The following is a 27,500-nucleotide window of genomic DNA, read 5'->3' as shown; positions in this document are numbered from 1 at the left end:
GTAAAACAAACACTGTAGGAGCAAGTCTTCTGGGCCGGGCGCGGTGGCTCACGTCTGTAATCCCAGCACTTTGGGAGGCCAAGGCGGGTGGATCACCTGACATGAGGAGATAGAGACCAGCCTGGCTAACATGGTGAAACCCGCGTCTCTGGTGGTGGGCACCTGTAATCCCAGCTACTCAGGAGGCCGAGGTGGGAGAATCACTTGAACCTGGGAGGCAGAGGTTTCAGTGAGCTGAGATTGCACCATTGCACTCCATCCTGGGCAACAAGAGCGAAATTCCATCTAAAAAAAACAAAACAAAACAAAACAAAAAAACAAGTCTTTTGGATGGAAGGCTGCCTGGCCTATCCCTCCTGGCTCAGTGCAAGTTCCCCAGCCAGAAGAGCACCTCTGTCACACCTCCGGGCGCTGGGCTCTTCCTTGCACTGAAAAACTGAGTGTCAGCTACATGTCAGGCACCATGACAGATGTTAGGGAGACAGCCCTCCTGCATGATCTAGCTGGAGAGACAGACACAGGAAACAAAATCCCACAAACAAAATCCCGAAAACGAAAATGTAATTACAAACTGAATAATCAGTTCCATGCAACATATTTTTTTTTGAGACAGGGTCTTGCCCTGTCACTGAGGCTGGAGTGCAATCATAGCTCACTGCTGCCTCAGCCTCAGGAGGTCTCAAGCGATCCTCCTATCTCAGCCTCCCGAGTGGCTAATTTTTTGTAAAGATGGGATTTCATTTTGTTGCCCAGGCTGGTCTCCAATTTCTGGGTTCAAATGATCCTCTCACCTTGGCCTCCCAAAGTGCTGGAATTACTGGCACGAACCACTGCACTCAGCCCATGGAACATCGAAAAAAGGAACCTCACTCAGCCCAGGGTGTAGGGCAGGCATCCGGAGATTGACTGGAGCTGAAATATGTTGGCTGAGTGATTAACAAGGTGAACGGAAGGGAGGAGGAGGAGGATGCCGGTCTGGGCTGTGCGGAGGTCCTGTGGCACGTTGCAGAAGCAGAAAGCAAGCCCGGGTTGCCAGTGCAGAAGGACTTGAGTCTTTTGCCTATAGATATATCCACTGAAAGTTACAGCAGAAGAGGAAGGTAATTTGATTGAGTCTCCCTGCGCAATTCCTTCTGAGCCCTTGAGGAGGGATCTCTGGTTCACCATTCAGCACCAGCTGAAGGTATGTTTGGCAAAAACGAAATACGGAAACTGGACAAAAACCTCACCTTTCGAAGGAAAGAAAAGTCTGTAGCAGACAATCTGAAGAAACACATTTTATTTTGTTTCAAGTCCACACAGCAAGGAAAGCGGGGCTACCGAGGTGGCGCTGATTGGAACAAAGAGAAAACTGTGGTCTCTGATTAAGACATGGAGTCTGCAAACAGAGCCCAAAAACCTTGCCCTCTCTGTAACACGAGATCAATCAATGCTGGCTGGAGGGATGTTTAAGTGCTTGGTGGAGACTGGTCCCTTCAGTATGCTAAACATGGCCCTGATAGCTTCTCCACATAGGTAATTCACCAGTAAAACCCATCCCTCACAGAGGAGAGCCTTGGCCCAAGTCTGGACCAATGACCAGGTCTTCTTCTTTTTTTTTTTTTTTTTTTGAGACAGAGTCTCACTCTGTCACCCAGGCTGGAGTGCGGTGGCGCGATCTCGGCTCACTGCAAGCTCCGCCTCCCGGGTTCACGCCATTCTCCTGCCTCAGCCTCTCCGAGTAGCTGGGACTACAGGCGCCCGCCACCACGCCCGGCTAATTTTCTTTGTATTTTTAGTAGAGACGGGGTTTCACCGTGGTCTCGATCTCCTGACCTCGTGATCCGCCCGCCTCGGCCTCCCAAAGTGCTGGGATTACAAGCGTGAGCCACGGCGCCCGGCATGACCAGGTCTTCTTAAGTGCCCATCTCTGGGCTGTAATCCTAGGCCCAGGACATCGCTAAACCTCTCTCTCCTCGCCAGGGAAATGTGAGGCTGGGGCCTCCCATGGAGACCAGTGGTTTGTCCGGGCTCCAGTACAGATGGCTGTAAAACAGAGTCCCAGCTTCCCACTCACTCAACATAAAACCAGTGCTGGCTTTCCAGTGAAAAGAAGTCCCAAAGGGCAGTTCCTTCTACCTTTTGTGACAGGATAGCTCACTTAACTTGCAAGGAAGTTACAAGGTCCCAAGCCAAGCCCCTCTCCTCACTGGAGGGTTGGAGGTGGGAAACATGAGGCCTGGGCCTCTGGGAAGCTGGCTTCTCACTCCCCAAGTTTCCTCCTTTCTTTCTGCTCTGGTGGGACTGCCCACTTCCTTCCAGGAGTCAGAAATCTGTGACTTTCAAGGCACTGAACAGTTCTGTCCCACTCCCAGATGGGGAGAGGGCAGCCCCCAGGCTCCTGACGCGGCTTCTGCTTCAATAAGAGAAGTTCACGCAAAATGAACTTGTTCTATAACTGAGTTCAGTAGATTCATATTTGTCACGTTTGCTTACAAAGAGGGATACCTGGGTTTGTCAGTCACTGGCAGGACCACTGCCTCACACTAAGAGTCGTTTCCCTGGGTCTCCCACGGCCCGCTGAGGCCAAGCTCCCCCAGCAGGGCCCACATCAGGTCCACCTTTCGACGGTTCTGCTGTGACTGACCCCATATCCAGTGGGGCTGGCCTGGTGAGGCAAGGTGGCCCCTGACAGCCATGGTCAGCGCCATGCTAAGGGGAATGTCAGCATCGGACAGCCTCCCTCCCAAGGCAGCCACCAAACCACGTGCGGTCGAGATAGGGAGGGCCCTGGTCACCCCTCTAAGCCTGCAGCTCACTGCAGCAGGCCCCTCCCTGTCAAATGGCTAAAGGAGATGAGCTGGGGGTGGGGGTGCCCTGGTGATTGCTAGGGAGAAGGGGTGAGCCTGCGCATTCCTTCTGAGAAACTGGGAGTCATAGCCCTGAGGTTTTGAGTGGAGACGGCATGGAGATTCTTGGCCCTGTCTGCTGGTGCGCATCCCTTTCTGCACACCGGAGTCCACCGTGCATGAGCGTTAGGCACAGCTCTCTGTCCCTCCTGCCCTCTCTGCACCTTCCCACCCCTCCTTCGCTCTCAGATACATGTGAGAAACAGCCCTGCTCTGTCAGCCTAGATGGGGCTCAGCCCCAGCCTCCTGCCCACGACTCCATGGAGTCGTCTCTGCTGTCACAGACAGGGTGGCTCACTCCAGGTCTTCGCCCAGAGTAAAAACTCACTCCTGCCTCCCCAAACCCCTCTTTCTGGAGACTCCCAGTCAGGGCCCCAAGGCCTGGCCTCCTTAGGAGAGGGCCGCAGCCTCGCCGTGAACAAGCTCCTGCCCCAGGAGTACAGCGGAAGCCCAGAAGTCCCAAAGCATCTGAAGCCACCCAGCAGGTCATCCGAAGCCACCCAAAGGGTTATCCGAAGCCTGCAACTCCACCTGCCCTCCTGGAATCTCAGCGGGCCACATGTTCTCCAAGAAGCCATTGGCGACACCCACCCTCAGGGCTCCCCTCCCACGGACAGTGACGCGATGGAAGACTGCTCCAAGGGCAGGGTGACTGGATGGAACTGGCGACCAGAGGGGTGCAGGACGGGCAGAGACGCTGCTGGGGCCCAGGAGCCGGGGTGAGGCGGGGCCTGTGGGACCGGGGCCCTACCTCTTAGCCCAGGCCCTGCAGCTCTGCCTCGGACTTGGCATGGCTGAGGGGCCGGAGAGTCCGGGGCTGCCTGCCCGGGGGCCCACAGTCCTGCTCCTCGTAGGTGGGGTTCAGGCGGCCCATGTCGAGGGGACAGAAGAGGCTGCGTTCAGTAACCGCGTGGTTCTCCACCAGAGCCTCCAGGCTGGGGAACTCTGCCGGCAGGTGCTAGGGGAAGAAGGGGCTTCAGCTCCAGTCCACTTCCCCAGGGCTCATGCCAGGCACCAGCCATCCCCCTCCCACAGGAGCCTGCCCATTTTGGAGAGCAGGGAACGGAGCCCAGAGACTTCACATGTGCTATCATGGCAGAGCCAAGCACCATTCCCTCTCTCTCTTCCCAGCCTGGATAGGACTGAGATGTTTAGCTTGGAAGTGAGGGTACACATGCGAAAAGCCTCGCCACCCCCTCTCCTCCCTAGAAACTGGGGGGCAGGACAAGACACCACACTGGAGACTCAGAGGCTGTTGAGCTTAGGCACCCCCTGCCCTCTCTGAGCCAGTTTCCTCCTCTGCTAAGATGGGCTAGGGTGTGGGAAAGCCAGGATTCCTGTAGAAATGTTAGACGTGACCCCAGCTCAAGACTCTGTTAGAGGTACCCTTCGAAGCCACCTCTGGAGAGAAGGGCCCTCAGTGACCAGGCACCTCCCTTCCCCTCCAAGAGCCTTCAGGTCAGAGCAGAGCGGAGCCAGCAGAGGTGGGGCCAAGTGGGCCAGCTGGGGGCGAGGCCAGCAGGGCCAATGAGGAAGGAGCAGGACAGTAGAGGCAGGATGGAATTGGATGAGGGGCGAAGCCAGGGAGAGCCAATGGGAGACAGAGATGGGGGTGAGGCGCATTCAGGACCTCAGCAGTTAGAAAAGGGTGGGCAGGAAGGGCCAGGGACGGAGCCAGTGGTGCGGTGGGGCCCAGGCCCCTCTGGCCGCTGCTCTCTTACCTCCAAGCAGTAGCGGCCCAGGTGGTTCCGGAAGACCTGGTGGGGCACCACGCCGCACTGCGTGCGCACAGAGAGACACCACTGGCCGCTAGCACCCAGCTCAGGCCACAGCAGGAAGGCCCCCAGCACGTCTCTCCGCAACAGGGCCAGGGCACAGGGCCTAGGGGCACAGAGGGGAGAGGGTAAAGGCTGGACTGCTCTCCTGGACAATGCTCATGACGACCCCAGCAGCATCGAGGCAGCCTGCGGATTAAATGCCCTTAAACACACGGTGCATTGGCCGGGCTCAGTGGCTCATGCCTGTAATCCCAGCACTTTGGGAGGCCCAGGCAGGAGGATCCCTTGAGCACAGGAGTTTGAGGCTGCAGTGAGCCATGACCACGCTACTGCACTTCAGCCTGGGTGACAGAATGAGACCCTGTCTCTAAAATGAAATTTCGAAACAAAAAACAACAGCAAAAACCCAACATGGGGCCTGACTCAGAGTCAGGCTCAACAGAAAGAAGCTTTTAGAAGCTTAGAAGGTTTTTCCAGGGTCTGTAATTGTTAGCAACGTCAAGACTCTCTCAGGAGAGAGGCTTAAAGAGCTGATGCTTAGGGGTCTCGCCCTGTGCAGGCCAGGTACTGAGGGCTCTGTCCGAATTGCCTCATTTGACCCTCTCCACAGCCTTAAGATGAAGCTCCTTTCATTAACCCCATTTTACCTTAGAGAAAATGGAGGCCCAGGGTGGTGAAGTCCCAGGCCTGAGGTCACTGAGGTTGGGAGTGTTCTGCCCGTGCACAGGAGTGTGTGCCTCAGGGGCCTGGGAAGCCCATATTTCTCTGCCTACCCCAAGGGACTGGGCGTCAGGCCAGGCCAGGCCCTTCCTACCTGGAGATGCCAGCGAAGGCCCAGATGTTCTCCGTCAGGCTGCCCTCGCTCTCCACCAGGCACGAGTGGCCACCAGGACCCCGGGGCCATGCCTCCCATGCGGCAGGAACTGTGGAGACCATCCAGGAGTCAGAAGGAGAGTGGCCGAGCCCTCCCATTCCCTATGGCCGCAGGCCTCATCACCCAGGGCGGTGTCCTCCCCAAGCCTCTCTGCCCTGCTCGGCAGACATATCCGCACACAGGCCTTCCGCCCGCCAGTTCTGGTCCATACGCAGCTATACGCAGTCCCCTGTGCACAGACACGGATGCGGGCAAACACGCACAATGCACAGGCATCACTTGGAGGTGCGGCCACAGCCTCGCAGGAACGGGCACTCACGCCCACCTCTGGCTGGTCCAGGAGCGCACAGGCACGTGTCCCAGGTACACACAGGGCAGGCGTGTTCCCACAACTCACAGGCCTCCCGAGCCGACAGCTGCAGCTGGGTCTCATAGGTGCAGCCACGGTAGGCCCCCGAGCGGATCACCTTGCTGCGAATGGCCTTCTTTCGCACCAGTGTGGGCGAGCAGTAGGGATTTCCCAGGCGGGCATGGCGGGCACGGCCTTCCGACTCTGGCAGCTCCTTCTAGGGCACCAAGAGGGGCCCACAGGCAGGCAGACTCAGGTCCAGCCATGTCAGGCCAAGTGAAGTCCCTGCCCCCGACATGCCCCCCAAACCCATACCCAGTTCCCTTGTCCACTGCCCACTCCTTGGCTGGGGTGCTGCGTACCCCACTGCCCACCAGCCCCTCCGCTGGCAGCCGCCGGAAGGAGACCAGGGCATGGACGTTCTGAGAGAGTTGATCACGGCCGAAGGGCTCCCGCACCAGGCCCCCAGAGCTGGACAGTGGCTTTAGGGGCACCTCCCCTGTGGGCCCTGGGCAGGGCTCTGGCTGTGCCCGCTCCTCAGGGTGCTGCAAGAGGTAAGCCAGCTGGAAAGAGCGGCACAGCAGCAGGTGCAGGATCTGGACCTAGGAGGGAGGGAGAGAGGTGGGCTCAGTTGGAGGAGGTCTCCATCTCCCAGTGAACTCCCTGGGCCTCAGCCCACTCACCATGGGTGCATGCAGCCCCTTGGCTTCGGAGGCTCTTCCCATTCTTCCTGAGAAAGCTCCTACTTACCCTTCAAAACCTCACCACCATGCAGGCTCCCTTACCAGCTTCCTCTGTATATTTAACAAACACTGAGGACCTACTGTGGTCCAGGCATTATGCTTGGAGCAGAGAATGGAAGCGTGAGCTCATGCACTCCTGCCCCCAGGCTTACCACCCCCACCCTGCACGCCACATCAGCACCCTCTTCCAGGAATGGCCAAGAGCCCAGGCCCTGAAGTCAGAACTTGGGTTCCAATCCTGGCTCTGTCATGTAGGAGCTACTGTGTGACCCTGGGCAGAGCATGGTACCTCTCTGTGCCTCAGTTTCCTCATCCCCACCTCCCTGTGCCCCTTTGAGGAGTCAGTGAAATAGAGCACAGGAAGTTCCCAGCACAGGCCCAGTGCTTGTCGGGAGCAATGCATCCCACCCGCCACACACACCATCCAGACCCAACGAGTTAAAACCGTGAGCGTCAGATCAAGGACCATGACTCAGCCACCTGTCACCTCAGTATCCAGCACATGGCCTGGATATACAGGATGACAGCAAATGGTTGCTGGTCAGAACCAAACCCAGCATCTGCCTGCCAAGCGCCTAGCTGCCAAGGCTCTGTCCTTCACAACAGCCAGGCTGGCTTTGACTTTCTGATCCACCTGCCCACCCTGACCGCTCTGGGCCAAGCACTGTCTCAAGACCCGGACCCAGACTTGGCTCTCAAAGAACTCAGGTGCGCGTAATTAGGGCAGACGATGGTAGCGTGCAGTTCATGTCACAGGACCCCAGAGAGAGTGGCCATCCAGGGGAGTCAAGGCGGGATTCAGACACGTGGGCTGAGCCCTGACGAGTGAGTGGAATGTGCCAGGATGAGAAGGGGAGGGGGATGCCAGACAGAACGGCATGAGCGAAGGCCTGGTGGTGTGACTCTCCACTCTCTAAGCGCATGGCCAGGTTCCCGCCCCTGGGCCCTAGGGAATGCTGAGGCCACTGACTTGCTTTGTGGTGTCCTCAGTGGGAAGAGCCACAGAAAGAGCCAATGTGGCGAGGGGTGCATGCCTGGAGGGGGATCAGGCCGCCCTGGCAAAGCCCTCAAGGAACCCACCCTGATGCCCGGCACACAGCCCCTCCCGCCTCCATGGCGGTCCCCTGCCTCAAGCCCCAGATACCTCTCCTGGCTGGCTGCCCACAAAGAGGTGGCAGAAGAGCTTGCTGGCTGGGCTCCGTGGGTTTCGAGCCGTGAAGGCAAACTGGCAGTCGGCGGGGCACCAGGTGGAGTAGAGTATGCGCCTCAGGGCGTGAGCCATCAGCAGCACCTGACGAGGCAGCAGCGTGAGGCCCCCATCAGACCCACCGGGCAGCCCCACCCCTGCTTGCCAGCCTGCAGGGGTGAAGAAACCCTCCCTCCTTCCAGGCCCGCCCAGTCTCAAGCCCTCATCCTTCACATGGGCCCTGGGGCTTAAGATCGCCACCCCCATGTGACGCTCGGCCTGCCGGGGGCACAGAGAATGAGAGTGGCGGCAGGCACTGGGGTGACACGCCTGGTCCCTGGAGGCAGGTGACCGGGGTGCGAATCCTGGCTCTGCCACTCATTTGTGTAACTTGGGCAGGTGAGGGCAGTCCTCTGAGCGCCTGTTGTGACGTGTCAGTTAGGGCCTCTTGATAGGGCTGTAGGTGGGGATCAGTGGGGCCTCATGTGAGTGGCACAGGACCCGACCCCAGGGCCCCGCAATTCCCAGCTCTGGGGACATCAGGTGTGCCTCAGTGGTAGGTGACTGATGCCTGCAGCTGTGGGGTGCAGTCTGGCGCTCAGTTAGTGTCCACCCCACTCTGGTTCAGCAGGAGGACGAGCCTGCAGCAGGGCAGGGAGGAGGAGCAGTGGCCAGGAGCAGCCCTACCACACCTGGGTGAAGCTGCCCACGGCCCACCAGCCAGGGCGGGGCAGGGCAGCTGCGACAGCCTCAGTGGGCTGGATGTTCCTGATGCTCAAGCGGGGAGGTGGCCCTGGTGGGATTCTGGAGGCCCAGGGGTGGGAAGCTGTTGCCCGAGCCAGCCCTGGGAGGAGGCGGCCCTTGGTGCAAGTCCAAAGGCCCAGAGCAGGTAGGCTGGCGCACCAAGGGGACCCCAGGGGAAGCACGGGGGCCAAGCTAAGGCCAGGACCTAGGTGGAGGAGAGCGCATCCTGAGGGTGGAGACATCTGTACCCGTCTAGTCCTCACCTGCACCCACAGGGTTTCCTACCTCACCCTCCCCGCTGTAGATCTTGAGACCCTGAAGGCTGAATTTCAGGATGACGGCCCGGCGTCGGGGACAGTCCTGGGTGGAAAAGAGTAGTGGGGACAGGCACCACCTCCCAGACCCCGCCCAGCCTCAGTACCATCCACCAAAGGCTGGTCAGCCCACTCCAACACCCCTGGCAGGGGGTGGGGCCCTGGCTGATGGAACCCCCTGGCGCTGGGGAAGTATGGATGGCTCCTGGCAGATGACCCCTAGCTAGGGCCACCGCTGGCCAGGCTATGACTATCACCCACATCTCCATCTGTGGCTTCCAGCTGTGGGGCCCAGGTCACACTAGCCCAGGGCATAAGGGATGGGGCCCCTGGAGCCTGGGTGTGTGTCCTGACCAGCCCACCACAAACAGGGCCTGTGTCCTGCCCCTCTCTAACTGTGGGGAGGGTGGATCTGGTCTAGGGGGTTATCTGGTCTTCAAGGCTGTGACTTTCACTAGGGAAGTGCCCTCCCAGGCCACCCACCTTCAGCGCCCACAGCTGCTGCTGCACGAGCCACACGCTCTCCTGGGCATCCAGGTCATCCACAGGGAAGGAGCCCACGTACTGCTCGGCAGTGGGGTGAAGGGAGTAAGGTGGGGAGTCAGGCCCGTGGCTCCTAACCCCATCCTCCAAATTCCTCCCAAACACACATCTGCTCTGCCAGGCAGGCTGAGGACAGACAGAGCTCGGAGCCCAGGCTCTGCTGCTTCCCCAGCAGGTGACCTTGGTTAGGTCACTGAAGCTCTCTGAAGTCCCAGTCCCTCATCAGGGCACACACACACTCCCCAGCCCAAGTCAGAGAAGAAAGAGGTGGAAATAGGTCCTAGGCCCACAGCACTTCCCAATCACCAGCGCCTGCCACCTGAGGGCCACCCACCAGAGCACACCTGGACAGGGCGGCCCCACCCACCTGGGCAAACTTGGTGATGCACCTGGGCCGGTGAGGGGCCAGCCCGCAGTCAGAGGCCCTGCGGCCCCCAGCCCCCGCCTTCTGCATGGCCCCCAGGGTGCCGAGCTTTCAGCTCCACGGGAGAGGAGGCTGCAAAGGGCAGGGGGGGAAGGGCTGCTTTCGAGGCAGGCAAGCCACAGAGTGCCCCCCACAGGCCATTCATTCGCTGGCTTCCTGAGCAGCTGCTATGTGAGCAGCAATGCTGGGCAATGTCCTGGGCACTGGGAGCCAGCCCGGAAGAAAATGATGACATCTTTGACTGCCCTCAGGGAGCTTACATTGTTGCTGGGGAGAAAGACATTGAACTAAATAGTAAGATAGATCATAGGTGAGATGGGGATGGAGCAGGGAGGAGAATGGGAAACGTCAGCTTAGGGGCTGATTGTTGCTGGCTGGGAAGCCCTCACTGAGGAGAGGAGGTCTGGGTCAAGATCTGAAGGATGTGGCAGTACATGCCCTGGGTCACTCACTCATTCACTCAGCAAGCACGGAGGATCCTGGTGTTCTGGGCTGGGGCCTGCCCCAGGGGGTGGAAGTCAGGGGATGGACCTGTAACCAGCTTGCACAAAGTGCCAGAGGGAAGGGAGGGCCACCTGAGAGGGCGCCATCAAAGAGAAGGGCAGTGACAGCAGCAGAAACAGAGACTGCAAAGACACAAAGGAAGGCAGGCAGCGGGGGCCCACAGGTGGACCTCAGCCCTTACCAGAAGGGCAGGCTGGATCCAGTTTGGGATCAGCCTTAGACGCCAGGCTCAGGAATTCAAACCCCACCCTGTGGGTAGTGGGGAGCTATAGCAGGTTCTAGGGCAGGAGATCTGTAGTTCATGAAGGTGGCTGCAAGCTGGATGGCCAGAACTGATGAGGCCAGGGACCTGCTGCAGGGGACCCTGCCTCACTCAGCCCAAACAGACCCCAGCCTCTTCCTGAACCCCCCAACCCCTTGCAGATCATGAAAACCAGAACTCAGTCAGACAGTGCGCTGATGCAGACAGGGTGTGGGGAAGGAGGACAACTGCCCTGGGGGCTGAGGACCACCTCCCCACCGTCCAGCCCAGCCAGGTTCTGGTCTTTCCTGGGACCCCTCTTCCACATCCAGTAGTGGAAGAGAGGAGTGGACCCCCCTTAGGTGACTGTCCTCAAGGGCAGGGAACACACTATTTCCCATGAGAGCCCAGGACACAGCTGGTGTTCAATTAATGTGGAATTAACATATCATGGCCCCATGATTCCAAGAAAGAATGGCTAAATGCCTCTGGCGAGGTCCCCCAGGACTCAGCTCCCTCGGTCTCTCCTGGGACCAATGAGAAAGTCACCTCTGTGTCCCACCCTGGCTGGCTTCTCTCACCAGCCTGCTTGTCATCACTGACTTGGGGTCACAGAGTCCTGGGTCCAAATCCTGTGTGACTTTGGGCCAGCTGCCTCAACCCTCTGAGCCTCCCCTTCCTCATCTGCAAACCTGGGATCATGTGAGGAGTAGATGGGGACAGAATGGAGGAGGCGGCGCCCAGCCGGACGCCAGCCAGGCTTGGATCCAAAGCTCAACAAGCCTGCTGCTCAGGAGGGAGCTTGGGAGGACAGCGGGGTCTGACCACTTCTGCTCCCCTCCTTGTCCTTGGCCACACCGACAGGCACCCACAGACAGCAGGTACCCAACAGAGCCCTGGGCAGCAAGGACGAGCCCCAGGTGTGCTCCCGCTCGAGGAGGAGGGCTGGGGTGCTTTGGAACTGACTCTCTTAGCACCAAGAGCCCGGGAGGGGACCCTGTCTCTGCCTGCCCATGACCTTTAACCCCAGGCTCAGGCCAGGGTGGAGGTGCCTGCACCGATTCACTTTCAGTGAGCAGCCAGGAGCCAGAAAAAGAACGCTGCACCTGCACCATCCCCTTGAGTCTTCCTGGCGCCCCCTCCTATCCTGGCTGCCCTCCTGCTTTTCTGGGCTATTGCACCCTGATCATTTTCATGTCATATCCTTTACCTATTGTATCTTTTATGTCTAACTACAGCAAAGTTAGATGTGCAACCGGCACTAAAGCCACATGACATCACTTCCAGGTAAGGGGGTGGGGAGGGGGGCTTCCAGTGAAGCCACCTTTCAACTTCACAGTCACATCCAGGGGCCAGCATCGGCCAGGATGGCGGGCAGTGGGGAGGGAGAAGGCAAAGACCACGAAACACGGAGAAAAGGAGAGGGAAGGTACGGAGGATGGGGGGTGGCCGGGGACAGAGGCAGGAACAGAGAAGGGCGAGAAAGACAAAGCAAAGGAGAGAAAGGAGAGCTGCGGGGAGGAGAGGGGAAGGGCACGTTTCCCATCCTGCCCGGGCAGACGCAGCCCCTCAGGCACCAAGTGTGAGATGGGGAGGAGCCGTGCGGGCATCTCACACTCACACGCGCACACAGCTGTGTCCAGGGCTGCTGCAGCCCCTCCCTCCACACCCAAAGCTGCAGCTTTCTGTCCCGTGTCCCGTCCCAGCGGTGGGGGTGCGGAGGGCCAACCACTGGCCCTCTTAGGGGCCCCAGCCCACCCACCATCACCTGATCCTTTCCCCATCTCCCTGGTCCTTAGCCTCCTTGGAAACTGGAAGTTCCTCCCTCCTTCCTAAGCCTGAGGAGCACAGTGCATTCAGCCCAGGCCTGGAGTTGGGGTGGGGGGCTCCCGGGGGACCAGGGAGGGCACGGGGCTCACTCTAACCCTGGAAACAGACCTTACCCAATTCCAGGCACAAAACACCCACTTATTTCTTTGGGGCAGACCTGCTTTTCTGAGGCTTTACACTGGAGTCTGGCTGGGCCAGCACCTTCCGAAGGGGACACACTTGGAATGAGGCTGGAGCTGTCCTCTGAGGTTTTCCAGGTGGCCCTGCTCAGAGACAGGAGACTGGAGGGGCTGACCTGCCTCGTGGGTCAGGCGCAGAAGCCCTCTGGGGCACTGCACCCTAGCTGAGTTGCGTCATGGGGAGACCACCAGCCCGCAGACCCTGGGTCAGCAAAGGGTGGCTCAGAGGAGTGAAGTCACTTGCCCATAGTCACACAGCTTCAGTGGGAGAGCAGGGAAGCAAATCCATGTCTCTGGGGCTGTTTCCTCAGGCCATGGCAGTGCCTTTCTGCTCGGACTCCCCTCCCACAGATAAGCAGGGTGTCCACTGTTGGAGTGGGGTGCCCGCCAGTCCAAGAGGAGGCGAGGCAAGGAAGCCGCTGGCTGGGGAACTCGGGTGCTGCCTCCTGGCCGGAGGGTCTGGGGCTGCCAGAGCGCCCAGTCTACTCCCACTGCCCCAACACGCGTCCACCTGCCCTGGGCCACAGGGTCGGGGAAACCCAAGGCCACCCAGTCAGGGGTCAAGAACTTGGATTGTGGGGTCTAACATGGTTGGCTGGCGTGACCTTGGGCAAGTCACTTAAGCTCTCAGCCTCCAGGTCCTCAGCTCTAGGGTGGGGATCCCCCAGCACTACCTCCTGGGGTGCTCGTAGCTCTGGTCCTTCTTGGAATGTTTCCGAGGCTGACTGTGTGTCAGGCCCCGCCGGTGGACGAAGGTCCCCGCCCTCTGGGGGCACCCAGCTGGGGTGGTGGAGGCGGCATGGGGATAAAGTGATGAGAAGAGAACAGTGGGGTGAGGAGAAGGCGAGGTGCGTGCGTGTGCTGGGGGTGCTGCTTCACGGCCTCTAGAAACAGGCGACACGGGAGCGGGAATTGCTGATCCAGGGGTGGGTGGGCCGAGGCCTCTGAGGGGCGGGCGCGGGGGCGCGAAGCGCTCCAGAGTGGGCTGCCGGTCCCGCTGCGCTACCTCGCTCGGGGCGCTGCGGGGGACGGCCAGGGGACCTGGCAGAGTCCCCGGACCCAGGAGCGGGCTGGGCTCCGCTGCAGGGGACGGAGCAGGCTACGGTGGCAGGGAGGGCAGATGACGACGGAGCGGGTGACGGGCGCCCCTCACTCCGGAGACCCTCCCGCGCCCGCGTCCGCCTACCAAGCCCCCCGCCCCTGCCCGGCTCCCGGCGCTCGCTCACCGCCTCTCGAGTCCGGTCACCGCCGCTCCGGCCCGCGACCCCCGCGTCTCCCGCCGCCGCCGCCGCCCCGCTCCCGGGTGCCCGCTTCCCGCCGCCCCCGACCCGGGTCCCCGCGCCCCCACACGTGGCCGCGGGAACCGAACCCCGGATCACCTGGCGGCGGCGACCCGCCTCACTCACCAATCGGCGCCCGCGGAGCCGCTCCGCTCGGCGGCACCACCCAATCAGCGGCCGCGAGGGGCCCTGGCACCGCCCACGCCCGGCGCTCCGCCTGGAAGGGCGGGAGGGTCTCGCCCCGAGCTCAGAAGGCACCTCCTCCCGGGCTGCGGGCGCTGAATCCCCCGCGCCTCACTCACGGGTCCCTCCTCCTGGAGAGCCTCTGCCCCTCCCCTCTCTGGCTGGCTCGACCGCGTCATCTGAGCGGCGGCTACCGCACCGCCTCCTCCGGGAAGCCTTCCGTGACCACCACTCACGCTTCACTCTCTGCAGAGCCCTTGTGACTCCATTGCTCGCCTGTCATCCCTCTCCTCTTACTCGAGGACAAGTGACACTGGACCGGAGTGTCTCCGTCCCCAGTGTGAAGGATCGAGCCTGGCTCGGAGGAGGCGCTCAGGGAGGGGTGGTTCGGGACCGGCCTTTGTGAGTGGAGGGTCGTTGCGCATCCTAATCCTCACTTTCTTCCTGCCGGGACGTTCTCAGCCGGGAACTGACAGATCCTGCTTAGCCCGGGGCCCAGCACTGAGAAGTCTGGGAAGGAACGTTGCTTACCGCACAGCGGCCGCGGCCCCATCCTTCGGGCCCTTTAGGTGGGGAATCGGGCGAGCACCTCCAGCCACGGCACTGGGACGGGGAGCGCTAACGTCCCAGGAGACTGGGCGATGAGCCAAGGCTGCTGTGTATCAAACCTGACATCTGCAGGAAACCCCCCCGGAACCTACCCATGCACCACACCACAGAGAATCCAGGACCCAGGGGCTCAGGGCCAGTGGGGTCGCAAAGGCTGCAGCCCGGGAGCGGGGCACCCTGACAGGCGGGCACAGCGCAGAGGGCCTGAGGGCCCCTGGAGTTCCAGGGGAGGCGGGTTTGCGCCAAGAGGCCATGCTGGCCACTCCTCCTTAGGGGATCTGGAAACCCAGAGGCAGCAGTGAGGCGTGGCCCCAAATCTGGGCGCTTCCTCTTACAACCGTAGGGCCTTGGGCAAACACCTTCATCACTTTCATTCTTTGAGCGCCTCGTGTGGAAAGGAGCGTTACTAACGCCTGACTCACAGCCACGTGAGGATTCAAACGAGCAAAGTGCGTAGCGCAGTACCTGACCCACAGGAAGTGAGGCACCCAAAAAATATTAGCTGACATTAGACCTTACTTTTATTCTTGATTTTCTTTTGTATGTGACAGTACAGCAAGGGTTTGTTTAAAGTAGGGTCTGACTCTGTTGCCCAGGCTGGAGTGCAGTACAGCAAGGGTTTAAGACAGCGTCTGACTCTGTCGCCCAGGCTGGAGTGACAGTACAGCAAGGGTTTAAGATAGGGTCTGACTCTGTCGCCCAGGCTGGAGTGACAATGGCACAATCACGATCAATGCTCATTCCTCCATCTCTCAGGCTCAAGCCATCCTCCTGCCTCAGCCACCGAGCAGCTGGGACTACAGGTACCTGCCACCATGCCCAGCTAATTTTTTTGTTTGTTTTTTAGTAGAGACGAGGTATCACCATATTGCCCAGGCTGAAGCAAGCGTTCTTTGACTTCTAGACGTCAAGTGCTCTGGGCAACACTTCACCACAGCCATCTGCCAGCCTCGAGTCCAGTGACAAGAGGGAACAAGATAGTTTACAAGTCACTCCTATTCTCTGCAAATCCAGTTTATTAAACTCGGAGTTCACAAATAATAGAGCGTTAATTCCTAGCTTTCTTGGGTGGGGGGTGCGGGAGAAAAGCGCGGAAATTTTAAATAGAGGACTCGACAATTACTAGCCTCACAGTCCCCGTTTTGAGAATATTCGGAGAAAGCAATACAAGGCACAGCTCCGTTAAATACTAACTCTAACAAGTTTTCTGATGCATACAATTCATTCTGATACATGCAATTTTTTTTTTTTTTTGAGGCGGAGTCTTGCTCCGTCGCCCAGGCTGGAGTGCAGTGGCGCTATCTCGGCTCACTGCAAGCTCCGCCTCCCGGGTTCACGCCATTCTCCTGCCTCAGCCTCCCGAGTAGCTGGGACTACAGGCACCCGCCACCGCGCCCAGCTGATTTTTTTGTATTTTTAGTAGAGACGGGGTTTCACTGTGTTAGCCAGGCTGGTCTTGATCTCCTGACCTCATGATCCACCCGCCTCGGCCTCCCAAAGTGCTGGGATTACAGGCGTGAGCTACCGCGCCCGGCCGATACATGCAATTTTTAAAATAGTGGTAGGAATTTGTTTCAGGTCAAAATGACAAAAGCTTAAATTCAGATGATGAAATAGTAAAAACCAGAGGGAGAATCCTTTCTAAATCTTTCTCAGAAGGAAACAGAGGGTCAAGATTTGAGTGGCAGGCACTGTGCTAGGTCCCCGGGACACAGAGATTTACAATAAAACATACAAAGTGCTGCAAAAACCAGATCTAGAGGCTGGGCGCGGTGGCTCACACCTGTGATCCCATCACTTGGGAGGCCAAGGCAGGTGGATCACCTGAGGTCAGGAGTTCGAGACTAGCCTGGCCAACATAGTGAAACCCCGTCTCTACTAAAAATACAAAAATTAGCTGGGTGTAGTGGTGGGCGCCTGTAATCCCAGCTACTTGAGAGGCTGAGGCAAGAGAATCGCTTAAACTCAGGACATGGAGATTGCAGTGAGCTGAGATCGCGTCACTGCACTCCAGCCTGGGTGACAAGAGCAAGACTCCATCTCAATAAAAAAAAAAAAAAAAAAAAAAAAAATCTAGAAAGATAAGTATGTTCAAAGCGTATGACATTGACTACTGACTGCTACTACCAAAGAGGGTCTTCTTTTTGTTGGTCTTCAGTCCGACTCAAATACAAGGTTTCAAAAACAAATGTATTTATATATTTGAAGTTTTTTATTTTTACTTAAAAAAAAATGTTTTTTGGCCAGGCGCGGTGGCTCATGCCTGTAATCCCAGCACTTTGGGAAGCCGAGGCAGGAGGATCACGAGGTCAGGAAATCCAGACCATCCTGGCTCACAGTGAAACCCCATCTCTACTAAAAAATACAAAAAATTAGCCAGGCATGGTGGCGGGCGCCTGTAGTCCCAGCTACCTGGGAGGCTGAGGCAGGAGAATGGCATGAACCCGGGAGGCGGAGCTTGCAGTGAGCCGAGATTGCGCCACTGCACTCCAGCCTGGACAACAGAGCGAGACTTTTGAGACAGAGTCTCGCTGTGTCACCCAGGCTGGAGTATAGGGGTGCAATCTCGGCTCACTGCAACCTCCCTCTCCCAGGTTGAAGCAATTCTCCTGCCTCTGCCTCCCAAGTAGCCTATTACATGTGCACGCCACCACGCCTGGCTAATTTTCATATTTTTGGTAGAGACAGCCCAGGCTGGTCTTGAACTCCTGACCTCAAGTGACCCACCTGCCTCAGCCTCCCAAAGTGCTGGGATTATAGGCATGAGCCACTGTGCCCGGCCTTCATTTTTATTTATGCATCAAAATAATGTAACTGCTTATCTGAGCTATTCCCCCAGGTTACCAAATTCAGTTGGTCTTATCCTGAAAGCGCAGAAACACGAAACTTGAACCACAGATGTAGCCTCCCTAAAGGTACATAAAGGTACATTCGATGTACAAACTGAAAAGTTTACATCAAATGTAACAAACTTCAGTGGGTATCAGCCATTTCCTGGGTTCCGCTCAGGATTGCAGCATAAAACAGCCATCACTGCTTCATCTGCCAAATGTCTGTGATCTCACATTCATGACAACACAAGCTCTTGGGAGCCACCAGGTGTAAAACTTCAACCACTGGATTAATGACTCACGTGTACAGGAAGCCCAAAGGACCCATATTAAGCAGGGAAGGATGACAAAAAGGCAAGCTGGGGTGGGGGTGGGAGTCATGACTGCTGAACATGTTGGTGCACATGCCATGTCATGGTATTTCCTGATGAGTCAACGACAGTGACTAAACCACACAGGTGTGAGCTTGCTATCAATCTTCCCTTTTCTCTAAAATCCCAGAATCTGGTGCTGGAGTTGGCAGCTGACGAATGTGTGTGGGCAGTACCACCACATCACTGAGAAGCTGTTCTCTAACAACAGGACTGAAAACCAGAGCCAAGATGGTAAGCTCCCAACAGGCTTAGCACAGCAACAGCTCATCCACATCCACTTTTGACAGTGCACACTCCATCTGAGTCTCCAACCCCTTCACATGTTGAGTTATTTCACCTTTGAACGCTATCATTCTGTTCTCTCAGATGTGTCCTGGTGGCCATCCCTGCAATTTACCAACATTGTCCCCCAAAAATAAGTGACCTAGAACAGTGATTTTAAAAAACATTCCGGCCAGGTGCGGTGGCTTACACCTGTAATCCCAGCACTTTGGGAGGCTGAGGCGGGCAGATCACCCGAGGTCGGGAGTTCGACACCAGCCTGACCAACATGGAGAAACCCCGTCTCTACTAAAAATACAAAATTCGCTGGGTGTGGTGGCACACGCCTGTAATCCCAGCTACTCAGGAGGCTGAGGCAGGAGAATCACTTGAACTCAGGAGGCGGAGGTTGCGGTGAGCCGAGATGATGCCATTGCACTCCAGCCTGGGCAACAAGAGCAAAACTCCGTCTCAAAAAAAAAAAAAAAAAAAAAAAAAAAATCCAAGCCAGGTGCAGTGGCTCATACTTGTAATCTCAATGTTTTGGGAGGCTGAGGTGGGAGGATCACCTGAGGCCAGGAGTTCCAAACGAGCCTGGGCAACACAGCAAGACTCTCCAAAAAAAAAGTTGGAAATTAGCTGGACGTGGTGACACACACTTATAGTCCCAGCAATTTGGAAGATTTGGAAGGCAGAGGTGGAAGGATTGCTTGAGCCCAGGAGTTTGAGGCTGCAGTGAGCTATGATCGTGCCACTGCACACCAGCCTGGGCGACAGAGCAAGATCCCGTCTCCAAAAAAAAAATGCAGAGACAATGTCATGAACTGCCCTCCCTAAATTCTTATGTTGAAGTCCTAATCTCTAGTACCTCGGAATCATATTGGGAGATGGGGTCTTTAAGGAGGCAAATTAAGAGTTCATTAGTGTAGGTCCTAATCCGGTAACACTGGTGTCCTTATAGGAAGAGGAAATTTGGACACAGACAAGTATAGAGGTAAGGTGACATAAATACACAGGGAAAAGACAGCCATTTGCAAGCCAAGGAGAAAGGCCTAGAACAGATCCTTCCCTCAGGGGCCTCATGAGAAACCAACCCTGCTGACTCCTTGATGTTGGACCTCTAGCCTTCAGAACTGGAGAAAATATTAACACATTTTTGTTTAAACCTGTCTGTGGTACTTTATTACAGCCCCCCAGGAAACTGATACAGTGATTAAAATAAGATTCCCGGCCAGGCATGGTGGCACGTGCCTGTAGTCCCAGTTACTTGGGAGGCTGAGGCGGGAGAATCGCTTGAGCCAGGAGTTTGAGTGAGACCCTCATCTCTAAGAAACATAAGGCTCCTTACCCATCGGGAAATGTGCCACAACACGGTACTGCTTGGCTCTTCTTGCCTGTGTATTCTTCTGGTTGGCAGAAAGTGTGGAGGTTATACACAGAAATGTCAGAGCTGGAGGGGCTGCAACAGATGATCTGAGTTCAATTCACTTTTCCAGAGAATCAGAAGGTTAAGTGACTTGCCCAAGGTAGCACTGCTAGTCCTGGTTCCAAAGTGGACATAGACTAGAGGTAGCTGTACACTCTCGGAGGGTCCCAGCCACTGCTTCTCGTGTTTTCCAAGCAGAGTGAGTGAATGTACACGTCTTGGGGATCAGACAGCAGAGCCTACCTGAAGCACTCCTGCTGCTTTGCTTCTGGGAAATCTCGTTTCCTCTTACCAACTCTAGTAGGCTCCATACTACCTTCCATTTGTGTCAATATTACCATGAAGCTACTCCCTGCAGTATCTTTGAATAAAACTGATGCCCCAGAAAGAGGCACCATATTTATTTTGCTCCTACGCATATCCCATTTGAGATGCAGAGAATAGAGGAATGGTTTATAGTACTTTCCCAACTGAAAAGCACAGGTCTGGAAAAAGATTGCTCCTTCCCAGAAACACTTTTTGCAAAGTTTGTTACCACAGACAAATAAAATAGGAGGTCTTGAAATGCATTCCAGAAAGTACGGTAAGGCAGGTATTAACACCAGTATTAAAATAATGCCTATGCTGAAAAACTTAAGCTGGTATTCTTTAATGGAGATTTTAAGAAATAAAGATTGCACAAGTAGTTTCAGTTTTCTCTGCAGCTCTGCTCTTCACGGACAGGTAAGCCAACTGAGGCACCAGGTTTGACCCAGGTGGCAGCTTACGGCTGCCTGGGCATCTGGTGGCCACAGCTCAGAAGGAACTCATGTCTCTTGCTCACCTGGCTTCTCTTCCCTGCTCCCCGGCTTTTGAAACTCAAGGCTGTATATGCTTCCTTTGTTCTTGTTCATCTTGTGCCAAGTAAGCTTCTAACAGTTTAATAACCTGATTTTAAAATCTGTGAATCAAAAAAAAAATATGCTAACCAATGCCCATTAATTTTATGACATGACCCTCTCGTCCTTGCTGTCAGAGTTTGCTGCTTGAGCTATCAGTGTACAAAACCACTAAAGGAGGCGTGGAAGAAGGATGAGTGGTCAAGCCTGGCTTCAATTTAACCCCATCAACTTATTACATCTTTAATTTGGGGGAAATCAACTAAATATATTTGCTTCTGAAAATTGAGGATAATTTCATATATCTTTGAAAATGTATCTGTGAGAATTTCAGATAATGTGATTTAAAGCATCTAGCAATAAGAAACTACAATGTAGTTTAAATAAAACAGAACTTTTGTGAAACTGGACGTTTTGGCTCTCTTATTTTTTAAAAAGCCTTTCCTATAATACTAAATGCATTACTAACTGTAGTGTAGTAAACATAGTTCAATACTTCTTTGGAATTGAAGACTCTCACATTGCTTCTAGGTGTTATTCTGAAAAAACAAGGATTGTCAACATGAAGCCCATCATTTTAAAGATGAGGAAATCAAGGCTCAGGGAGATTAAGTGGATGGCCAAGGTCACACAGCTGGTAAGTGACGCAGTCCTCAAAGACCACTGTGCAGGATCACAGCCACAGATGTTAGGACACTGGACTGAATAGTACATTCTGACCGGGAGTCAATCTCTATTTGAAACTGAAGAACATTTATTATTCTATAGACTATATCAGCAAGTTTGAGTTACACAAACAGGTAACAAGGAATTTAGGTCTGACAGAATAAATTCATCAGAGCAGAAGTTCTCAAAACAGTAGAACGGATGAGCAGGATGTGAAACTCTGGGAATTAGGAAAAAGAGTATTTATTTGTTGGTATTAGGCAAACAAAGCACACAAAGATAGGAGAGAATGAATGACTAAGGTTTCTTTCCAAATCATAAAAGAGCAAGGATTTCTTTTTTTTTTTGGAGACGGAGTCTCGCTCTGTCACCCAGGCTGGAGTGCAGTGGCATGATCTCGGCTCACTGCAAGCTCTGCCTCCCGGGTTTACGCCATTCTCCTGCCTCAGCCTCTCCGAGTAGCTGGGACTACAGGCACCCGCCACCACACCCGGCTAATTTTTTTTTTTTTTTTGTATTTTTAGTAGAGACGGGGTTTCACCGTGGTCTCGATCTCCTGACCTCGTGATCCGCCCGCCTCGGCCTCCCAAAGTGCTGGGATTACAAGCGTGAGCCGCCGCGCCCGATCTAAGAGCAAGGATTTCTAACATTCCAGCTCATGATTACTAAGCAGATCCCATGTCCAAAAAATCCCCATTCTGGAATTTCTCTTGCTTCCTAGAATGTAAGTTCACAGTTTATAAAAGAAAGCTGCTCATTTAGCAACATAAAGTTCTGATAGAAGCTGTGGCACCTGTGGCGGGGAAAGCTCTCACGAGTATCAGCATCCTGCCAACTGGATGAATTCACAGGATGAATTCTGAGTGTCCCACAACTAGGATATGAGAATGACCAAATACCTGGAGTGTCCTAAAAAAAGGCTTAAGGGATTGCTTAGTAACTTGTGACATAAAAACGAACAAACAAAAAAAAACCAAAGCGTAGCCAAGATAGTATTTTCCAGTAATCCAAGGTCTAATTTTGACAGTTACCAAAATTAAAAGCCACACTGACTTGACTATTGGCAAAGCTGACAATAATTTCATTTCCAAGCCCTCTGCTCTCTTAAACATGTGCTTGGCTGGGCGCAGTGGCTCACACCTGTAATTCCAACACTTTGTGAGGCCAAGGCACGAGGATCAAATGAAGTCAGGAATTCGTAATCGGCCTGGCCAACCTGGTGAAACCCCATCTCTACTAAAAATACAAAAATTAGCTGGGCATGGTGGCACACGCCTGTAGTCCCAACTACTCGGGAGGCTGAGGCGGGAGGATTGCTTGAACCCGGGAGGCGGGGGCTGCAGTGAGCCAAGACTGCACCACTTCACTCTAGCCTGGGTGAAAGAGTGAGACTCCATCTCAAAAATAAAATAAAAATAGTATCTGTACAGAGCCTGATGTGGAAGAAGCTCAGCTAGTGTTAGTCGTTATGACTACTTACATTAATAAGCCAAACTTACAACTATGGTTTATGAGACATACTCTAGGCACCACAGAGTTCCCTTTTGCTAAGCAAAGATTTAATTAACAGTGAACGGTGTTAATTATACATTATATACAATATCAGGAAAAAAAAGAGTTGTAATTTTTGAGGAAAATCGCTTCAGCTTTTTGAGGCCTCCTTTGACATACCAGTGGTTGACAAGACAGAATGAAGAACAGTTAGAACAGTTAAAAACCTGATAAAATTAAATCATCAAAGGTATAAAGTTTTTCCAACAGGAAAAAAGCCACTGAAGTTAACAATCTTGTGGAAAAGAACAGAAGAAAGAATAGGGCCAGGTATGGCAACTCACGCCTGTAATCCTGGCACTTTGGAAAGCCCAGGTGGGAAGACTGTGTGAGGCCACGAGTTCAAGACCAGCCTGGGCAACACAGTGAGGCCCCATCTCTAGAAAAGATAAATTAGCCAGGAATTTATTAGCTTGCCTGTAGTCCCAGCTACTTGGGAGGCTGAGGTGGGGAGAATTGCTTGAGCACAGGAGTTCAAAGCTGCAGTGAGCCAAGATCACACCACTGCACTGCAGCCTTAGCGACACAGCAAACTCCATCTCAAAAAAATAGTACATAGAAGAATATAGTTATAAAGATGGTAGAGATTAATTTCTTAAGAAAATAATGCAGCTCATTAGGGGTACTGTTTAGCCATCTGTAATGGCTTCTAAACAAATCTTTGTCAAGTGGTTCCTAAGCCAAATCTTCAACAGTTCTGCTTCCTTGACTTTGGCTCTGCAGAAGTGAGTGACCATCTGTTCCACCATGAAAATGCAAAAGCAAAATCTACATGCCAGAAAGTAATGTCAACCAGAACCTCTGGGGGAACAGTTTTATGGTCTTTTCCAATTAAGAATAGAATTTCTTTTCTTTCATAGCTAAAATTAGAATTTTTGCTTAATCCAAAGAAAGATAAATTAATCAGGTTCCAAAGATAGGAGACCTTAACTATAATCCTAAATTTTTAAAGTTTTTCTTAGTTAAATGCAGTATTTAATGAACATGGCTGGTGAGCTTCGTTCTCATGACATATCAAGATGGCAAGAGGATCACAGCCTGAGAGAGAATAATTTCACAGGCTCTTTAAAATAAGTATTAATTAAGAATTGGTTAACAAACCTTGACAAGGGCTAACAAAATTTGGAAAAACAGGAATGATGAAAAAACAAGTCAAAAGGTATTGATTGTTTAGTTTTGTTTTCATGTCATTTTCCTGTTAATTATACCCAAAAGACATGATTAAAACATACACCTGTTTCCTAAGATTTATACAGGACCAGCTTTCCTTTAATTAAGTCCATGTGGATGCTTAGTCAGGATCCATGTGCAATGAATGCTTCTGTCACAGTGCTAAGGAAAGGTCTCCACATTTCTCAGCACTGGTATCCTTCCTTCCTCATTTTGTAGGTTAAGAAGCCAACAATCCCTCTCCCAGCACTTTCTGAGACTCACTTATCAAAAGTAGCTTGTAGGTAGTTTCAGAGTGTATGAAACACTGTAAATGAGGTCACTAAGCCACCAACAGAGTACTGAAGCTACTGATCCATGCTAGAGATTTCTGGGATTACCTCTGGGGTTTGTTGTTCCCCTTTCTGAACATGGAAGAAAAAATTATGTGTTCTGCTCCTTTGGAATGCCTGGAAGGGAAAAATCAAACATTCTTTTATCTCAATGTAAGTAAGGCGTATGTCTTTGACAGTTGTGGATATTCGTGGAAGAGTGCAATGACCCTCCTGTCTTTTCCCTTTACATCACGCTGAAACAAACTGTCCTTATAGTTAACAGAACGTTAGAGTTGGAAGAAACTTTAAATGATCTAAACTTCTCAGCCTTTGCTTAAGTGCCTGGTGTGCAATACAGCCACCAGGTGATTATTCAGTAAGTCTTTTTAAAAGCAGTATCATAAAGCAAGGAAACCAACCAAAATCTCCCAACTTTTGATTCCAGAAGAGTACAGAATTCTGAGCACAGGTACCTAACATCCGTACTATTAAGAATCATTACTTGCTAGAGAGCACAAGAGTAATTACTACAATTACTTTCTAGAATTTGATGTCTAGGGTTTATCTGTTATCTTTTGCAGTACTGTAATTTTTTCTAGTCCAAGGACTTATCTGAACACTGAACATTTATTGAACATGATTGTACTCTATGATCTTGAAAGCAGTCCTTAATAAAATACAAAATGATTTTTTAAACCCTTGATTCATTAAGTAATTAGCATTCAACGTATCTGGAAACATCGTTTACCCTCTATAAGAATTCGAAAGCACATGAACTGGAGCTTGTATTTAAAAAGGAAAATGATGGTGTTCATTTCAAGGAGTAGAAAAGACTTAAAGTGAGGGTGACACTTAGCTACTTCTGAGGATATACTATACTCGAAACCTTTAAAAATAAGCTACGGTTCAGCAACTTTTAAAATTTCATGTTTATTCATATTTTTCAAAATATATGTACATAAAAAAAGGAAGATTTACAACAGGAAAGATTGCCTTACATGCAACACAAATTCCAATGAACTCATGATGGGATCACACATGATTATGATCTAATTCAAGCCAATCTTCTCAAGTCCATTTCTCAGCCATACTTTAGGCTACAGAAGGGATCCCAGGAGACAAAAGTGGAATGAATAAGAAACAAACATCTTTTGCCTCTGGCAGTACTCAAGGGGCCAGAAGATGTACTTCAAAAACTTTAAGACAATTAAAATGTCAAGTGCCACAGGGAAGAGAAATGATAACCAGAAATTGGTATTTCTAGCTAGTACTATTTAACACAACTTCACAATACTAAAACAAATACAAATAAGAAAGGGTTAGGTAGTCGGGCTTCATTTACTTTTTTTCCTTTCCTTTTTTTTTTTTTAGTATCTCAAAAAGGAAGCCACTTGCTTGATATCAAAAGTGCTGTGGAAAGAAAGGAGGGGGAAAAAACCCACAAATAAATGTAGAATCTAGTTTATTTTACCAAACTGTATATTTTTCCACTTAACATTTCTACATTAGCAATGATGTAACTCTCCAACATTCCCTTATAGAAAAGGCAAACAAGAAGTGACAATTCATGCTCCAAATATTAAAAAATATATTTAAACATATGATCAAGAAGATTTGGGCCGTTGAGTGGTGGCTCACATCTGTAATCCCAGGACCCTGGGAGGCTGAGGTGGGTGGATCACGAGGTCAGGAGATCGAGACCATCCTGGCTAACACGGTGAAATCCCATCTCTACTAAAAATACAAAAAATTAGCGGGGCGTGGTGGTGTGTGCCTGTAGTCCCAACTTGGGAGGCTGAGGCGGGAGAATCGCTTGAACCTGGGAGGCGGAGGTTGCAGTGAGCCAAGATCACGCCACTGCACTCCAGACTGGGCGACAGAGTGAGACTCTGTCTCAAAAAAAAAAAAAAGATTTGTTTTGATTTTTGGTAACACAGGTGACACCAGAAATCACAAATCAATGTATTTCCATACTTCCCCTTCAGTCAAAAACCAAGTGGGATAGGCTGGGCGCAGTGGCTCACTCCTGTAATCCCAGCACTTTGGGAGGCCGAGGCAGGTGGATCACCTGAGGTCAGGAGTTCGAGACCAGCCTGACCAACATGGCGAAACCCTATCTCTACTAAAAATACAAAAAAATTGCCGGGCGTGGTGGTGCACACCTGTAATCCCAGCTACTCGGGAGGCTGAAGCAGGAGAATTGCTTGAACCCAGGAGGTGGAGGTTGCAGTGAGCTGAGATTGCACCACTGCACTCCAGGGCACCTGAGCAAGACTCCGTCTCAAAACAACAACAACAACAAAAAAAAAACAAGTGATATAGAGAGCTTGTGCTTGCTTTTAAGGGAATGCAATACTTTGGGCCAGTGAAAAATTCCTAGAAATTGATCAATATGAAAAGTAGCCCAAAGGAGTCATGTATCTTCAAAATCTAATGAGATCACACTGTTTTTGGCTTATTCCCAAAGCTGTCTCCGTGTTTATAGTTGGAGAAAAAAGGTTAGTGGAGTGGCTTTTATAAATAAAATTAATTATTACAGCTATAACTGAAGTCTCCAGGCAGGAGGCTTTACAACTCAGTCAGTGCTATATTGCGCCTCCATTTTACTTCCAGGACCTGACTGGCACACCGTTCTTGATGCTTTCTACAAATATAAAAATCTTTGCAACTGTTTAGATAAAACTGGAAGGAAAAAAAAAAGGCAAAGCTGACCATAGATTGGGGGAGGGGGAGAAAAAGGACAAGTATACATTACATAGTTTAGGTGTAAGTCCAGGATTATTGCAGAAATTAAAATGAACAAGGAAAAGGGCAGGCACCAAGAAAAGCACCTAAAGCTAGCAAATGCCTAAACTGGTTTATTTATAGTCCCTCCCCACAATGTTCACAGGGGAGGAAAATAATGTAATTTGAAAAGCATCAAAACTAAACAAATGCACACTGACCTTAGAAAATAAGATTTTGAATTTCATCATGATACCCTTTTTTCCTATAAAATTTACTTTTTCACTCTGAAAGACTTCTTCATGGTGGATTTGCCCTTGCCCGGCAATTTTACTTCCTTTCTTGCACTGGTTGCAGGCTTCTTTGAGGAGCCACCACTAGGTTTCTTGATGACTGTGGGTGAGGGTCTGGTCTTCTTGGCAGGAGTTTTGGCCTTAGGAGGTGCTTTCTTGGGCAAGGGCCTAGCTTTCCCCCGCTGGGCAGCTGAGACTTTAGGTGCAGGTTTGGACCCTCTCTGCTTCACAGATGCGGCCTTCCCTGGGGACTTGGCTGGGGTTTTCTTCTGCAACCTGTGACAACCAAAGAGCAAAGGCCGTCACTTAGTACTTAAGAGATTCATTTTGTTGGGACAACCAG

General features: G+C 52.7%; 2 protein-coding genes across 21 annotated transcripts in view; both read right to left on the bottom strand.

Annotated features, from left to right (window-relative positions):
* Positions 1 to 1,264: 1,264 nt before the first annotated feature.
* SH2D5 (SH2 domain containing 5) lies at positions 1,265 to 14,161 on the bottom strand. 11 transcript variants are annotated; one of them, XM_055261061.2, is made up of 11 exons: positions 13,824 to 13,839; positions 10,296 to 13,481; positions 9,787 to 10,110; positions 9,360 to 9,440; positions 8,848 to 8,922; positions 7,777 to 7,923; positions 6,252 to 6,491; positions 5,938 to 6,106; positions 5,481 to 5,589; positions 4,610 to 4,769; positions 1,265 to 3,846 (listed from the first exon to the last, which is right to left on the bottom strand). In XM_055261061.2, exons 3-11 carry the CDS (start codon positions 9,871 to 9,873, stop codon positions 3,643 to 3,645), a joined length of 1,272 nt encoding a protein of 423 aa, XP_055117036.1. In that variant the 5' UTR covers positions 9,874 to 10,110; positions 10,296 to 13,481; positions 13,824 to 13,839; the 3' UTR covers positions 1,265 to 3,642. The 11 variants fall into 11 exon arrangements, with proteins under 11 accessions (XP_055117036.1, XP_063487736.1, XP_063487739.1 ...); XM_063631666.1 differs by having other exon boundaries at positions 9,787 to 9,915; XM_063631669.1 differs by having other exon boundaries at positions 12,532 to 13,481.
* A 6,042-nt stretch (positions 14,162 to 20,203) lies between these two features.
* The window catches only part of HP1BP3 (heterochromatin protein 1 binding protein 3), a 55,182-nt gene continuing 47,885 nt past the window's right edge, over positions 20,204 to 27,500 (bottom strand). For 9 of the 10 annotated variants that reach the window (XM_055261050.2, XM_055261056.2, XM_055261057.2 and 6 more), the window contains one exon: positions 25,052 to 27,433. In XM_055261050.2, coding sequence (XP_055117025.1) covers positions 27,139 to 27,433 — 295 coding nt within the window. In that variant the 3' untranslated portion in view covers positions 25,052 to 27,138. Of the gene's footprint in view, positions 20,502 to 25,051; positions 27,434 to 27,500 lie in introns of those variants that run through there. The other variant, XR_008653801.2, reaches the window with a different exon arrangement.

Source organism: Symphalangus syndactylus, chromosome 22 (genome assembly GCF_028878055.3).
Source record: "Symphalangus syndactylus isolate Jambi chromosome 22, NHGRI_mSymSyn1-v2.1_pri, whole genome shotgun sequence".
Classification (NCBI taxonomy): domain Eukaryota; kingdom Metazoa; phylum Chordata; class Mammalia; order Primates; family Hylobatidae; genus Symphalangus; species Symphalangus syndactylus.
The sequence above is the reverse complement of the archived record's forward strand: the minus strand, read 5'-3'. Positions and strand labels throughout refer to the sequence as shown.

What these genes read in the sequence shown, in the direction of transcription:
- SH2D5 (XM_063631667.1), bottom strand. Translation starts at nt 9,873, where the DNA reads ATGCAGAAGGCGGGGGCTGGGGGCCGCAGGGCCTCTGACTGCGGGCTG. An exon ending in TCTACAGCGGGGAGGGTGAG is followed by an intron (nt 7,924 to 8,847) that starts GTAGGAAACCCT and finishes CTGCCTCGTCAG; the next exon opens with GTGCTGCTGATGGCTCACGC. An exon ending in GCTGTCGGCTCGGGAGGCCT is followed by an intron (nt 5,590 to 5,937) that starts GTGAGTTGTGGG and finishes TGGTCTCCACAG; the next exon opens with TTCCTGCCGCATGGGAGGCA.